Below are 15,810 nucleotides of genomic sequence, written 5' to 3'. Positions count from 1 at the left end.
CTCTCGGAGAGCCTGGCAAGCTACCGAGAGTATCGCGCCCGCATGGCAGAGCCTGGCAAGCTACCTGTGGTGCATTGGATATGCCAAAAACAGTAATAATAAGTCTCACAATGAGAGAAGTTACTGGTGCCCACTCAAACAAATTGATGAGCAATGGGATGACAGTGATAGTGACATTTTGTATGAACATGGTTAAGAGATATTAATCTTAAAGGTTGGCCCTTCCTGGGGACCTTTTGCTATATATCCCAGACTATAGTCCTCAGGCCAGGTTAGTCTTTCCTAACCCCAGCAGGGTCCTTATTCGGTTACTTCTTTTTGGGTCATGACAGAGGTTGTTTCATGACCATGCTCTTAATTTATTATACTTATGGTGCTTAGCTTGTTCCCTTTTGATGCCAGGGTAGTTTACAGCTTGCCCTGGGTTCATCAAGTCCCTCCCATCATAGGAACCCTGCTTTTGGAGTGCTAGGAACTAAGGGCAACTGAGGCTTAAATCAAGTAAATATGGATACCCAGAAGTAAATATTATTTTGAAGTCAATTAACTCCCATGTTACAAAGCATAGCATGAACTGTCTTCCTGTATCTAGACAAAAAGGGCACTGCTGAATAAACCATGCAAATGACATAAGGAAAGAGAAAAGCAATATAGGAATATTAGTGCTTGATGGAACTGGGTGTGCCTCAGGGGCACTGTTGTGGGATTAACTCAGTAAACCTAAGCTCCCTGCGGGAGGTGCAAGGACAACCCAATGTTATCCAACACACCACTCTTAGAATCATCTTTAATGTTTTCCCTCCATCTTTATTGAGGCACTGGGATTTACAATATTACTAATAGTAGTTTCAGGCATACACTGTTCCAACACCACATCCACCATCAGAGTGAGCATTTTCCTCCACCAATGTCTCAAGGACACTACCCTCACTCCTTCCCCATAAATATCATTCTGTGGATCAACTTTCCAGTTCTGCTGTCCTTGGCTATTTGTTGCTCCCTTACTGTGAATCTTTATATCCTGGGCTTATAAAACCTTACATGACCTGCTACTTAACTCCTACTTTCATAGTTAACCAATCTTATCCTTGAATTTCAGTTCAATCATCTTGAACCTTGGATACCCAGAAAATGTTTATTTTTAATTAAAAAGAAGTATTAGAGCAATAGCACAGCGGGTAGGGGGTTTGCCTTGCACGCAGCCGATCTGGGTTCAATTCCTTCATCACTCTCGGAGAGCCCAGCAAGCTACCAAGAGTATCTCGACTGCATTGTGGAGCCTGGCAAACTACCGGTGGCATATTCGATATGCCAAAAACAGTAACAACAAGTCTCACAATGAAGACTATACTGGTGCCTGCTCCAGCAAATCAATGAACAACCCAGATATTCGGGAACCCGTGACTGAGATCTCCAAGCCCATTAGGATTGGGACTGGGCCTCCTCCCCCCAGGTTCCCAGTTTTCCAGTAGCTTGGCAGTGACACCCACAAACTTCCCCCAGTGCCATGTAATCTCATCAACAGCCAAGACCCAAAGTATATAAAGTAAAGCTCCCAGAAGAGAACTATACAGAACTTCTTGGACATTACATTCTATCCATAACCAGCAATACAAAACACATCATCTAGCATTGCCCTTTTGGAAGGTTTGAGTGGTGGTGGGACTGGTATCGAAATATCAAATGTAACCAAAATAGAGAGCATAGGGGAATACCCCACAACAGGCAAGGGAAGTGTTGGAACGGGGGTGGGGGTAGGAGAATACTGGGGACAGTGAATCAAAAAAAAAAGGAGGGGAAATAATAATAAAATAATAAAATAAAATTAACATTCTGAATTTTAAAAAAAAGTAATGTGGAGTTCATGTCCAATTCAATCAGCTTAACCAATGGCTGAATAAATAGCGAATAAATAGCAGTACTCCTACATTACAAAAAAAAAAAAAAAAGATGCTTGCCTTGCACATGGCTGACCCAGGTTCAATCCCTGGCATCCCATGTGATCCCCCAAGCCCTGACAGGAGTGACCCCTGAGCAAAAAGCCAGGCATAAGTCCTAAGCACCGCCAGGTGTGGCCCAAAAACTAAAGAAGTAAAGTTTTAAAATTTAAGAAAACAGGGGCTGGAGCAATAGCACAGCAGGTACGGCGTTTGCCTTGCACGCGGCCGACCCGGGTTCAATTCCCAACATCCCATATGGTCCCCTGAGCACCGCCAGGAGTGATTCCTGAGTGCAGAGCCAGGAGTAACCACTGTGCATCGCCAGGTGTGACCCAAAAAGAAAAAAAAAAAAAATTTAAAAAAACAAAGAACATTTATGGCATCCATTTATTTATACTGTTTCCCATTACTGTCATTGATGAACAAGTCACACTTACCTTGGTATGGTATTCCATCGCATCCAATTCACCTTGATTGAAATCAACACATCTTTTACGTTTCTAAAGAGTAAACAAAAAGAAGAAAATTCTGCTTCCATCTTTATAATATAGATGTTTTTGAAATACATGGTTTTCTTTCTACAGAACATTTTCCATGTTGCATGTCTTTAAGAGAAAATAATATACCTTAGTACTTAAGAGAAAATAATTATTATGGCCCATATGCTGCCCAAAGTGTCCATGTGTTGCTTGTACCCACGTGGCCAAGCACATGTGGTGCCTGAGCACATGTGTCGCCCGCATCTCCCCTCTTAAGATGTGTACTTTCGTGCTTTCATATGTAATGCTGGGATGGGTGTAGGGGCTCTGTCTGCCCTCGGAGAAGCCCATGTTCATTCTTGAGTATGTTACTCTCTCACTCTCATTCTCACTCTCTCCCCCTCCACACGTTCAAACACCCTCCAAATAAAATCTATTTACTTCACAAAAAAAAGAAACTAATTATTATATATAATTAAATTATTACTCCCCAAGCAATAACTATTACTGCAAATGTGATAAAAAGTTGCCTTAGCCTTATATACTATTATTAGTAAAAAAATACCAGAAAATAAAACACAGAATTGACATCTGTAGAACAAAAGAAAACTGTGCATAAATAGCTATCAGTTTCAACTACCAATTATATTTGATATAATTACTCTGAACATCCTTCATTTCTGAAGAGAGGAACTTGTCCATGTACCCAAGACATCTGATAACTGAGGGCTGGAGAGACACTAAGGGGTTAAGATGTCTTATATGTGGTTGACCCCAGTGTGACCTCTGTACCCAGAGCATGGTCAAGTAAAGCCTGGAAACCCTGAGTACCCTCAGGCAGTCCTCAGACAGTTTAGGACCCAAGCACCCAACCCCACCCCCAAGGCTCTCAAATGGAACCCACCTCCTGATTTGCCAAGAATTGCTATGGGGGTGGGGTTACAAATGGGAGGAGGGCAGAGAGATAGTACAGCAGATAGAGCACTTGCCTGGCATAAATGACCCAGTTTCAATATGGGCCCTGAGCACTTCCAGGACTAATACCTGAGTACAAAGTCAGGAGAAAGCACTAAAGCACTAGCACCACCAGATGTGCCCACATACCACACCCCCGACCGAACCACCACTACCACCAAAAAAAAAAAAATCATCACAAGGAGCTCTCAGGACCCCTGAACTCTGATTGGTAAGACCCCCTCAATGCCCCCCCTCAAAGTCCTATATACATTTATCTATTTATTTATTTATTTATTTATTTATTTATTTATTTTGCTTTTTGAGCCACACTGAGTGATGCACTGGGATTACTCCTGACTCATGCACTCAGGAGTTACTCCTGGCGGGTGCTCAGGGGACCATAAGGGATGCTGGGAATTGAACCCAGGTCAGCCATGTGCAAGGCAAATGCTCTACCCGCTATGCTATTGCTCCAGCCCAAAATCCTATATACTTTTTTTTTTTTTCGCTTTTTGGGTCACAGCCGGCGATACACGGGGGGGGGGGGGGGTCACTCCTGGCTCTGCACTCAGGAATTATCCCTGGCGGTGCTCGGGGGATCATAAGGGATGCTGGGAATCAAACCCAGGTCAGCCGCGTGCAAGGCAAATGCTCTACCCACTGTGCTATTGCTCCAGCCCAAAATCCTATATACTTTTAATAACTCTATATGATTAACCTCAATGTTAAGTAAAAATCAGATACATACTAGTTGCATAACTAGTATCTCTAGAGAAAAAGAGCAAGGAAGACGGTGCAATCTAGAGCAAGGACTATGTACTTTTATTGCTGAAATCCCATTATGTTTCCCATAGCACCATCAGGAGTGATTCCTGAATGCAGACCCGAGAGTAAGCCATGAGCATCGCTGGGTATGGCAAAAAAATATATAGAGAGATATAGATATAGTTATATAGCTATATACATATACATAGCTTCAGAATGTTGTAGAGAAACATTTTTTGGTATAATTAAATACATAGGTGTAATGGGACAGAAGAGATAGTACAGAGGATAGGGCATTTGCCTGAACTCAACATCCCATATACTTCCCGGAGCACTGCCAGGGGCAATTTCTGAGTGCAGAGTCAGGAGTAATTCAAGTATCACCAGGTGTGATCCCAAAAAAAGAAAAATAGGTATAAGGACATATGACTGATGCAAATACATAAACAGAAATGAATTATGTTATTATTAGATTCTGATTAATTTATAGAGCATACACTTCTAATCTTTACCTGCCTTTTAAATACACTAACCCAGTCTTTTAAGAATGGCCAAATGTTAGGAAAGTGTCAAAAATCACTCTGTGGCGGGAAGACAGTTCAAATAACAGAGTACATGCCTAGCATGTAAGAGGGCCTGGATTCTACCCCAGCATAGCACGGCCCCCCCAGCTATGCCATGTCTGGTCCCAATAACAACAACAAAAATTAATTTAAAACATATGCAAAAATCAGAGGCTGGAGAGATAGTACAGAGGACCGGGCACTTGCCATGTACAGAGTCAACCCAGGTTTGGTCCCCAGCATTTCATATGGTCAGCCAAGCCCTGCCAGGAGTGATCCCCGAGCACAGGGCCAGGAGTAAATCCTGAGCACCACAGGGTGTGTCCCCCACCACCATAAAATAATCCAGGCATGTTCTACTTTGGCAATGCCTACATCACAATTTAGGGAATGTAATTCTTTTAACTTCACAGGGCTCTCTCCTCTAAAGAACCCAAGGTTCTCTCTTGATCACATTTTCTTTTCCTGCCCTTTTAATAAAATTTCTTTATTGCACCAAAAAAATCCTTTATCATTATTCTTTCATACCTAGTAAACAGCAATGTATTTTGAAGCAATCACAGTAATACATTAATATTTTCTATAGAAGAATTAAAATATCTTAAAGCTTTCTACCTTGCGCATACGGGCAGTGGACATTTCTTTTTTAACACTGTTCATTAGATCTTCCTTTTCAATACTTTGTTGGGATTCTTTGTCGACTGTAGATGTAATATAAGGTTTGGGGACATCAAACAGTTCAGCTCGAAAAACATATTTTTGTTTGGGCATTTCACAATTTCCTCCATCCTCATTCTCTTGCTTGGTGGTAGAGTCAATAGCAATAAACTTAGAAGAGGATCCACAAGAGGGCACGGAATTCACGTGAGGAGAGTCAAGGAAACTAGAAGCTGGTTCATTTTGACAACAACAAGGTGTGTGATGTCGATAAAGTTGATAGTTAATCTTGTTAATGAAAGAAAGATGATCCAGTAACCATCCAGGTGACAACTGCTGCACCACAGACATTTCTTTCCTTTAAATAAAAAAGAAAGTTAAAAAAAAAAACTCTAGGAATTACAGACTAGAAGTCAAACTCAGTTTTTCATATTAAGTTTTTCAACATCCTGTGTTTGAAGAAAAATATTCTAGGCACACAGACTTGATGTGCAAACACATAAACTTGACACAAATTAATTTAAAATTCATGTTTAAATAGCAGATACATTTAAAAAAACCTGCAATCTTTTCCTACAAACTTTCAACTTAAGAGTTAATCATTTAATCCTGAAAATTCAGTTTTCAGCTAAAGTAACTTGATCTTAGTTCTGAAATCACATTTGCTCCCCCTATCTTCCTGGATTCTCCACACAACCTCCTTGGTTCATAAATCTCAGTGCTTAGATCATTAAACTCTACATACAGGCTCCAAAACAGTACTAGTCACTAGATACTTAAAATGTGACCGTGTCCTATCAAAGCAAAGAAACCGCATAAAACGACTTCACCATTTTAAAGAAATAATCCTAGAGAGGGTCACTTAATTTCTAAAGGAATAGTTTTCAAGTCTGCCTCTGGATTTTGGCCATAGTGAGACAGTCCCGTCCTCCAGAATCAGTGCTCGACTTAATTAATACACGGTCACCAACAAAGTTCAAAAAGGATAAAAGCAAAGTTAGGTCTAAATAGGGCAAAGTGAACTTTTAAGAGCAATTCGTGAGAAGCACGAAGCCCTAGCAACAAATTTAAAGGCTGCGTCCAGATCTGCCCTGGCTTGCCGAAATTCCAACTCTAGTTGTAGCCCAGTTGTTACAGAATCGAAGGAGCCAGTCTTTAGCTGTGAGTGCCACTCATCACCGCCCTCGGGGTGTCCCTGAGTCCCAATGTGCGGGGGTCCCGGCTGGAGACACAACTCAAAGGGCTGCAGTGCAGGCTTTGCATGCTGGCCCTTGATTCCCCGAGCTGCAGGGGTGCCCCCGTCCCTAGGACCACTACCAGGTATGGCTCAAAAACCAAACAAGCCCCAAGAAGGGAGCCGGGCGGAGAGTCCGTCCTGCAGCAGGGTAACCCGGCCTGCGTGGTACTCGTCGGTACGCGGAAAGCCGGCCTGCACGCCCAGCGGCGACCAGCTGCTGCCCCACCTGGTCCCCGTCACAGACGTACACGCCGCCTTCCAAATTGGCTTCAGGAGAACGACACCTATCTGGACAGGACTCCCGAACGCCTTCCCTCTGGGAGCAACGGTGTGGGCTGGCGGGAAAAACGCGAGTCAGTGGGCGCGGCCATGTTGTACGGAAAAGGCGTTTCCAGGGCAACTGGGAAGGTTCCGCCCGCACAGTGGAGGGCTCAGGGCGTCAGAACTACGCTGAAGGACCAGAAGTGGGGGGCGGGGCCCGGCGCGCAGCGTCGCGGAGAATCGTGCGTCGTGCGCGCGCGCGCTGGGCGCGATGACGTCACGACAGGCGGAGAGTTTAAAAATTCGAAAGACAGCAGCAGCGACGGCGGCGGGGGTTGCGGTTTCGGCGGCGGCACCCTGCTATCTGCGAGCCGTTGCATGGTGTCCTGAGATCCGGTCCCTGGGTCGTGTCGCGACGCTGGGAGAAAAGTGACTGTTCCTTTGGGGTGAGTTTGAGCCCGCGGTGCCGTTCTGGAGAACAGCGGGGCGCCGCAGAAGCCGTTGAAGCCCCGGTCCGCTGTGGCGACAGGCCTCGCGCCGGGCCGGGACTGCCCGGGGAGGGAGAAGGGCGGGCGGGCGGGCTCGGCTCGGGAGGCGGGCGCGGGGGCGGCGGGGCTGGGCGGCGGCGCGACGGGAGCAGCTTCTTGAGGGCCGTGAGACGTTGGGAGCGGACAGGTGCGTGAGCGGGGGGAAGGGCTGAGCCGCGCGACGTCAGGGAGACTGCGAGTGGCTTCCGAGTCCTGGGCGCCCCGGGGAGCCTGAGGGGGCGGCGGGAGGGCGCCTCACCCGGGTCCCAGCCAGCCAAGGCTTCCAAGGACTGGACGGCGGAGCTTTATTGTGGGCGGGGTGAAGGGGAGCGTCCGCATTGGAGACGTCTAGCAAGGCGAGGGGAGATGGGCGGTGAGGAAAAAAGAGCAGCTCGATTTTCTGAGACCCCAGAGGAGAAGGACCTCTTGGGGTCGCCTTTGCCTTCTCCTGGAAATAGAGGCACAGCCAGCTCCAGTGATCGGGTCCGGGTCGGGATTCGAAGCAGGAATTGTACCTTACTCGTCTTTCTATTGCTTGATTGGCTTCCCGCCTCGTACATAGACGGGCTGCACGTCTATGTGTTTTACAAAGTTAAATCAGTGTCTTGCGCAGATGGGGGCTTCGCTTTTGGTGGCGGGTGAAGATAGCCGGGGTAGATTATCCAGAAGAGCCAATAAAGCCTGACTGCCTTTTTCTTTAAGGACGGAAGTACTAGTTGGTGTTTCTTGTGTCTGGAAGGTATTTTTGTGGTTTTTGTTTTTGTTTGTGTTTTAATGCACGTAGGTCACGCAAGCATGAAGCGCAGTTCAGTTTCCACAGGTGGTGCTGGCCGACTCTCCATGCAGGAGCTGAGGTCCCAGGACTTGAATAAGCAAGGCCTTTATACCCCTCAAACGTATGTATTTCATATTTTGTCATCTTGCACAAAGACATTTATAAAGATAGTTCATACAGTGATATAATAGACTTGATCTCTTTCCAGTGGTGCCTTACCTGGGGTCAGTGCAGACCAAAATTGGGCTTGTTGTTAGATGCTAGTTCTATAGATTTCCAAAGCCACATCCTTTTCTAAGCAACCCTTAAAGTTACTGTTGCTTCCCCTTCATCTTTCTCATTTTCCTCCTATATTGTTGAGCTGCTTATCTGGGCAGACTCTGTGTTCATTGACTGAGGTGTAGCCAACCAGAATTTTTTGTGGAAGGCCTGTTAGTGCTGACTATAAGTTGTGTTTTAATACCAGCCTACCAGGGGCTTCTCTAACTAACATAGTCTCAAGACTCACTGGAAAAGGTAAAAAACACCTGCTTGGCCTCATAAACTAGTTGTTATTCTGAGTACTGTCACTGTCATCCCGTTGCTCATCGATTTGTTCGAGCAGGCACCAGTAACGTCTCTCATTGAGAGACTTATTGTTACTGTTTTTGGCATATCTAATACGCACGGATAGCTTGCCAGGCTCTGCCTCGTGGGCTCGATACTCTCGGTAGCTTGCCAGGCTCTCCAAGAGGGGCAGAGGAATCAAACTCGGGTCGACCGCATGAAAGGCGAACGCCCAACCACTGTGCTATCGCTCCAGCCCATTTCTTTGAATTAGGAAGAGATATTTGTGAAAATTACTGTAAAGCATTTCAATCTCTTCTCTAATTTTGTGATTTAAGTTACTGTTCATAAATCACTTAGATTTGTATATTGTAAGCCCTTTAGGAATTTGAAATACTTAAATATTTTTCTTCTAGACTGCACTCATTTGTGGAGTATAGAATAACATTTACATGAGGTTGACACCCAAGGACAGTAGATACAAGGACCAGGAGGATTGCCCCATAGCTGGAAGCCTGCTTCATGAGCGGAGGGGAGAAGGCAGATGGAATAGAGAAGGGATCACTAAGAAAATGATGGCTGGAGGAATCAGTTGGGACGGGAGATGCATGCCGAAAGTAGATAATGGAACAAACATGATGACCTCTCAGTGTCTGTGTTGCAAGCATAATGCCCAAAAGGAGAGAGTATGGGGAATATTGTCTGCCATGGAGGCAGGGGGAGGGTGGGAAGGGGGGGTATACCCAGGATATTGGTGGTGGAGAACGTGCACTGGTGGAGGGATCATTGTGAAATTGTAACCCAAACATGAAAGCTTATAACTATCTCATGGTGATTCAATGAAATTTTTAAAATATGTATTTTTTTTCTTCTAAAATCAGCTTACTCTTGCATAGTGCTTACATCAAAAGATTTAGATAGATCTTACTTTTATTAGGAACTTAAAGCTTATACTTATATGTCTTTTGTCTGTAGTTTAAATTATGGCAGGAGAGATAGTACAACAATTATGGTACCTGCTTGGGTCCTGCCCTCGTTTGATCCCCAGCCAAGTCTGCTGAACACATAGCCAGGAGTTAGCCCTGAGTGTAGACACTGGCCCACATAACAAGAAATCAATAAAATTGTATATGGTTTTGTTGTTGTTGTTCGTTTGTTTTGGGGGCCATACCTAGTGATGCTCTGAACACAAATTACTTTTGGCAGTGCTCAGGGGACTATATGAGATGCCAGGGATCGAACTTGGGTCAGTGACTGTGAGGCAAACACCCTACCTGCAGTACTATCACTCCAGCCCCTAAAATTGTGTGTGTCCTTAAGTATATCTCTCACGCTATGACTTTAAATATCCATTTGAAGTCTAGGATTATCTTCAAAGGGTTACATCACATGTCTTCTATGTGCTAGCCCCTCTTAGCACAAACCTACATGGCTGGTCTTGGCATTGAACCGTCAGGCCCACATGCCCAGCCGTCATCTAGGTTTGTCCCCACCCGCCTTGATCTCTGAGCATTTCTTGAGAGGTCACAAAAAAAGGTCAAACCCAGCAGGGCTCAGGACGTATTCCTGACTGTGCTTAGAGATCACTTCTGGTGTGGCTCATAGTTTAAATTTTTTAATTTAAATTTTTTAAATTTTTTTAAATTTTTAAATTTTTTTTTAATTTTTTTTTTTTTGCTTTATAGTTGTTCCTCGTACCTGAAAGGTAGATGAAACCATACTGTAGATAAGGTTTTGTTCTACTTAGCATTGTGGCATTATATATACTGTTGTTAGCTTATTCTATGTATAACAGAGTATGATTGCTGCTAGAATTTTTTATGATTTTAAGTGATTTTTATGGGTAGGTAATCAGAAAGAGTTAATGACCCTAATCTATTTTCAAAAGTTTCTTTTCTAACTTTTTTAACATTTATTTAAAAGAGTTTTGGTTTTTTCCTCTTTCATAAAGCAAAGAGAAACCATCCTTTGGAAAGTTGAGTGTAAACAGACCCACATCTGAAAGAAAAGCTTCTGCATTTGGTAAAAGGTAATGATACCATTTTTTTTTATTATTTCAGTGAACAAAAGATTAAAAGGCTTGATCCCTTCTAACAGAAAGTTACCATCTAATTCTCATCTGTTTTAAATGGTTGAAATAGTTTAAGATAGTGCTAAGAGAAATAGCACAATCAGACACTGTTTTATTGATATAAGTAAATAGTGGATGGATATTCAGCAATTAGCTTTCAGATGCTATGGAGTCATATTTTAGAATCATCACCTATTCTTTTAAATTTTCATTCCATGCTTTGTTATACTCTTAAAATACTAACTTTTAAGGCCTTTTATTTTGTGAACTGTATCTACTGACATTAAAAATAAGAACATTTAAAAATGCATTGATTTAAAATAAATATTAAGCATACTAATTTAAAATAAACATATTACTTGTTAATATAAATAGCATGCTTTAAATATTTTTTCAAAGAACTGTATCAATAAGAGTGACATTTTACAAATATTTTAGTATCCTTTTATGTCTGGCATAATAGAAGACAACCAGATTCTCATGTTTCTGTAGTCACTCTCACTGTCATACCGTTGTTCATCCATTTGCTCAAGTGGGCTCCAGTAACGTCTCCATTTGTTCTAGCCCTGAGATTTTAGCAGCCTCTCTTTACTTGTCCTTCCCAATGGTGCCACATTGAAGGCTCTTTCAGGGTCAGGGGAATGAGACCCATCATTGTTACTGTTTTTGGCATATTGAATACGCCACAGGGAGCTTGCCAGGCTCTGCCGTTTGGGCAGGATACTCTCTCGGTACCTTGCTGGGTTCTCCAAGAGGGTGAACTAGACAATAAGAGATCTCGAGGCTGCAAATGCAGCCCCACGCTTCCGGGAGCTTTGTTTTATAGTCTCTGGATCTTGGCCGGGGGCAGTTTGTGGGTGTGACTGCCTAGCTACTGGAAAAGGGGGAATCTGGGTGGATTCCCCCTCAGATCCAGTCCTGATCTGAGCAGGCTTGGAGATCTTAGCTCCGGGTCCCACATACCTGGGCTCCTCTGTTGGTTCCTTCATGTGTGAGGCTTGTCCAAGCGTCTAGAAAGTAGCCTTGAGCATGGCCATGGCTGGGTTCCAGAGGTCTTTAGCTGCCGAGGCTCTTCTCGGGCTGGGGAGGGAGACTCAACCCACCCCCTCCAAGGGGCCCCAGTGAAGACAGCCAGGCATTGGGGCAGGAGACTCTGTCACTCTCTTCCAGAAGCGTTGTTTTATAGTCTCTGGATCTTGGCCGTTGATGGGATTTTTTTTAATAGTAATCAGTCTTTTTAAATATTATAAATTATATAGGTATCCTTTGGAGAACTACTGAACTCTCATGAGAGAAAGAAAAGAGTGTATAATTCCTTAATTTTATTATGAATATAGTTTAGACTCTCAGCTCTCCTAGATTCACTTAAACAAGTCTAGAGTCACTTCCCCAGAGAGAGAGAGAGAGAGAGAGAGAGAGAGAGAGAGAGAAAATGAAGAAAAAATATCACCATCCAGCATATATCAATGATTTCCTGATGGGACATGGATTAACTGTTAAGGGTAGTAAAAGATGGAAATGTTCAATATCTTGAAGTGTTAGAGATTACACAGTTATTTGCCTTGTCAAACTTATGAAATCATACATTTTATTTTACTTTATTTGGTTTTGAGGCTGCACCTGAAATCAAAACTAGTGCTTAGAGCTATTCTTAACTCTATATTCAGGGGTCACTCTCAGACATCATGTGATGCCAGGGATCAAACCTAAGCCTTCTGCTTTCAAAGCATGTGCTCAACCCCTTGAACTCTGTTTGTCCCAAAAGGGCAAAAAGAACAGTTCTGGGCTTGAGAGACAGTACAGGGATTAAAGCATTTGCTTTGCAAACAGCTGACATTTTTGCACAATTTTTCCCTGGCCACTACTGAGCAACAGCCCATGAGCACAGAGCCAGAAGTAGCCCCTGACCGGCCAGAGAATTAGTGCACATGGTTGAGTTTGATCCCAGCTTCCCATATGGTCCTCTGAGCACACCAGGTGTGGCCCCAAATTTTTTAAAAAGAAGACAAATTCTTTGAAATGAAACCAAGTCAAACTTTTTTGTTATCTACTCCTATTGAAGAAAAAATCTTAAAGCAGTGGTCCTAGGATGACTCAAGGGTAGAGACATGCCTTGCAGACATGAGTCCACAAGTGTGATCTCAGCACCACCCCATGTTAAATGTACAATCCCTGGCAAATCACAATCAAGTAAGTGCTACATAAGAGCAAGCAACACCGTGAGGTGTAGATAGCAGCGAGTGCACTGCTCCTGGGCATCACAACAGCAAAGGGAAGAGAAGACGATCAAAAAATCAGGCTGGAGTGATAGTACAACACATGGCCTGCACATGGCCGACCCAGGTTTGATCCCCACCATCCCATATGGTCCCCAAGCACCGCCAGGAGTGATTCCTGAGTACAGAGCCAAGAGTAACCCCTGAACATCCCTGGTTGTGACCCAAAAAGAAAAAAAAAAATCTTAGGGCATTTTTGCAATCTAAATTTCATCTCATCTGAACTTCAGAGATAATGATGATGATAGTATAAAACCCTTAATTTAGCATTTTGATAAGGCAAATATTCTGTTGACTCTTTATTCCCCCTCAGAAATTTCCTCAAAGTAAATTATCTTAATTTCTTTATTTTATAAACAAAGAAATTGAAACTCAGAAAGAGGTTAATTTATCTAGATCATACAACTAGTAAAAAACAAAATTTGAAACTAGACTCAAGTTCTAGACTGAATTCCTAAACAATAAATTGAAGGACATGGTATTTTAATTGACTGTGAAACTTGCTTATAATTTCAGAAGATATCTATTAGTGGGCCAGAGCAATAGCACAATGGGTAGGGCATTTGCCTTGCACGCAGCCAACCCAGGTTTGATCCCTGATATCCCACATGGTCCCCCAAGCACCGGCAGGAGTAATTCCTGAGTACAGAGCCAGGAGTAACCCCAGAGTATTGCTGGGTGTGACCCACAAAGCAAAAAAAACAAAAACAAGATACCTATTAGTATAGTGTTGTCATTGTCACTGACATCCTATTGCTCATCAATTTCCTCGAGCGGGCGCCAGTAACGTCTCCATCATGATACTTATTGTTACTGTTTTTGGCATATCAAAAATGCCACGGGTAGCTTGCCAGGCTCTGCCATGCGGGCAAGATGCTCTCGGTAACTTGCCAGGCTCTCCGAGAAGGAATCAAACCTGGGTTGGCCACATGCAAGGCAAACGCCCTACCTGCTGTGCTATCATTCCGGATAGTATAGTGTTATGTAGAATAATAAATTTTTTGTAAAAAAAAAAAAATTAGCTGATAATAATCATTTGTAGAAAAGGGTTTTCAAATTAGCAAATCCTCAAAAAATTAGCTAATTACTTAACTTTAAAAATGGAGCAGAGTGTCTAAGCTAATGATTTAATAGTATAAGCCAACAGGGAGTTTGCCTTGCCCACAGCTGACCTGGGTTCAGTCCCCAGAATCCCATAATCCCATGTGTCCCCCATTCCCCCCATCCCCCAGCACTGCCAGGAGTAATTTCTGAGTGCAGAGCCAGGAGTAGGAAGTCTGAACATCACCAAGTGTGGACCAAAAAAAACCCAAAAAATATAAATTTTAGAATGTAACAGAAAAGAACTTGAAAGCAACAAGAAAACTTGCAAATAGGAATGGAATTTTTAAAGGCTGAACAATGCTGAGACCCAGGTTTGATCCCTAACACTGTAGCACTGCATGGTACCCTGAGCACTGCTGAATATGGCCCAAAGAGGAAGGAAGGAAGGAATTTGGATAGAGTTCAGATATTACAGCAATATTCAGTAACCTGCCCATGTGGGAGAACCTCGAAAACTCTCCATGGCCTATTCATATGCCAAAAACAGTAAAAATGGTGGGGCTCATTCCCTGACCCTGAAAGAGCCTCCAATGCAGCACCATTAGAAAGGATGAGTAAAGAGAGGCTAGAATCTCAGGGCTAGGACAGATTGAGAGTTACTGAGACCGCTCGAGAAATTCGACGATCAACGAGATGATGATGATGATGATGATGATGATGATGATGATGATGATGATGATGATGATGATGATGATGATGATGATTCAGTAACTCAAGTTTTATGGTAGCTGCTCAGTAAAGAAATTACTTTTTGAGGAATAGGTAATAAACTTCAATGGTTAGCTAAATTGGCACTCAAAAATGGTCACAAGGAAGCATTTTAAAGATTTGAACAGACTGGTGATGTGGATCAATAGTTAAAGTACTTGCCTTGTGTGTGTGAGATCTAGATTCAATCTCAATGATAACAGAAAACAAAGAATTAAACTTCAATGTTTGATACCGATGTTAAAATATAATCTCACCTTGAAATAATTTAGATTTGACCATGGAAGGAAATAAGCTTAACTGATTTTTAAAAAATATTATTTCCAGAACAAGTGGAACTGGATCCCGGAATAGTCAATTTGGTATATTTTCTACTTCAGAAAAAATCAAGGACCCAAGACCTCTTAATGACAAAACATTCATTCAGCAGTGTATTCGGCAACTCTGTGAGGTATTTTTTTTATCATACACTTTAATCTGTGAGTGTTTTCTTAAATATTCGATAATTTCTCTATCACCAAATGTTTGACATTTCCAAAAATATTGTAGTTTCTTACAGAAAATGGATATGCATACAGTGTTTCTATGAAATCTTTACAAGCTCCATCTATAAAAGATTTTCTGAAGATCTTCAGTTTTCTTTATGGCTTCCTATGCTCATCATATGAACTTCCTGACACAAAATTTGAAGAGGAGGTCCCAAGAATCTTTAAAGAGCTTGGGTTAGTATATTTTGTTTCTTATTAGTCTGTGAGATTGTTAAAACTTACTAGAATACTCAAGTTCAGTAAATGTGTAAAGACTGTAGACTTTAGAGAAATAAAATGTTTTAAGATGCTCACTGGGCAACTTACAGGATAAATTGAAATTGCAAAGAAAGTAAGTTTAGAGCTATAAATGATATGTTATAAGACCCTGAAATACAGCAGTCATAAAGAATAGGC

General features: G+C 42.6%; 2 protein-coding genes across 5 annotated transcripts in view; one reads left to right on the top strand and one right to left on the bottom strand.

Annotated features, from left to right (window-relative positions):
• The window catches only part of METTL4 (methyltransferase 4, N6-adenosine), a 105,730-nt gene extending 98,722 nt beyond the window's left edge, over positions 1-7,008 (bottom strand). For 3 of the 4 annotated variants that reach the window (XM_055127315.1, XM_012932188.2, XM_004606003.3), the window contains exons 1-3: positions 6,825-7,008; positions 5,320-5,719; positions 2,378-2,440 (exon numbers count right to left, since the gene is read on the bottom strand). In XM_055127315.1, coding sequence (XP_054983290.1) covers positions 2,378-2,440; positions 5,320-5,712 — 456 coding nt within the window. In that variant the 5' untranslated portion in view covers positions 5,713-5,719; positions 6,825-7,008. The remainder of the gene's footprint in view (positions 1-2,377; positions 2,441-5,319; positions 5,720-6,824) is intronic. The other variant, XM_055127314.1, reaches the window with a different exon arrangement.
• A 164-nt stretch (positions 7,009-7,172) lies between these two features.
• NDC80 (NDC80 kinetochore complex component) overlaps positions 7,173-15,810 on the top strand; it is a 34,683-nt gene continuing 26,045 nt past the window's right edge. The window contains exons 1-5 of the mRNA XM_055128455.1: positions 7,173-7,305; positions 8,171-8,282; positions 10,659-10,736; positions 15,194-15,317; positions 15,416-15,588. Coding sequence (XP_054984430.1) covers positions 8,182-8,282; positions 10,659-10,736; positions 15,194-15,317; positions 15,416-15,588 — 476 coding nt within the window. The 5' untranslated portion in view covers positions 7,173-7,305; positions 8,171-8,181. The remainder of the gene's footprint in view (positions 7,306-8,170; positions 8,283-10,658; positions 10,737-15,193; positions 15,318-15,415; positions 15,589-15,810) is intronic.

The sequence above is a fragment of the Sorex araneus genome, chromosome 2, assembly GCF_027595985.1.
Source record: "Sorex araneus isolate mSorAra2 chromosome 2, mSorAra2.pri, whole genome shotgun sequence".
NCBI classification, from domain to species: domain Eukaryota; kingdom Metazoa; phylum Chordata; class Mammalia; order Eulipotyphla; family Soricidae; genus Sorex; species Sorex araneus.
The sequence above is the reverse complement of the archived record's forward strand: the minus strand, read 5'-3'. Positions and strand labels throughout refer to the sequence as shown.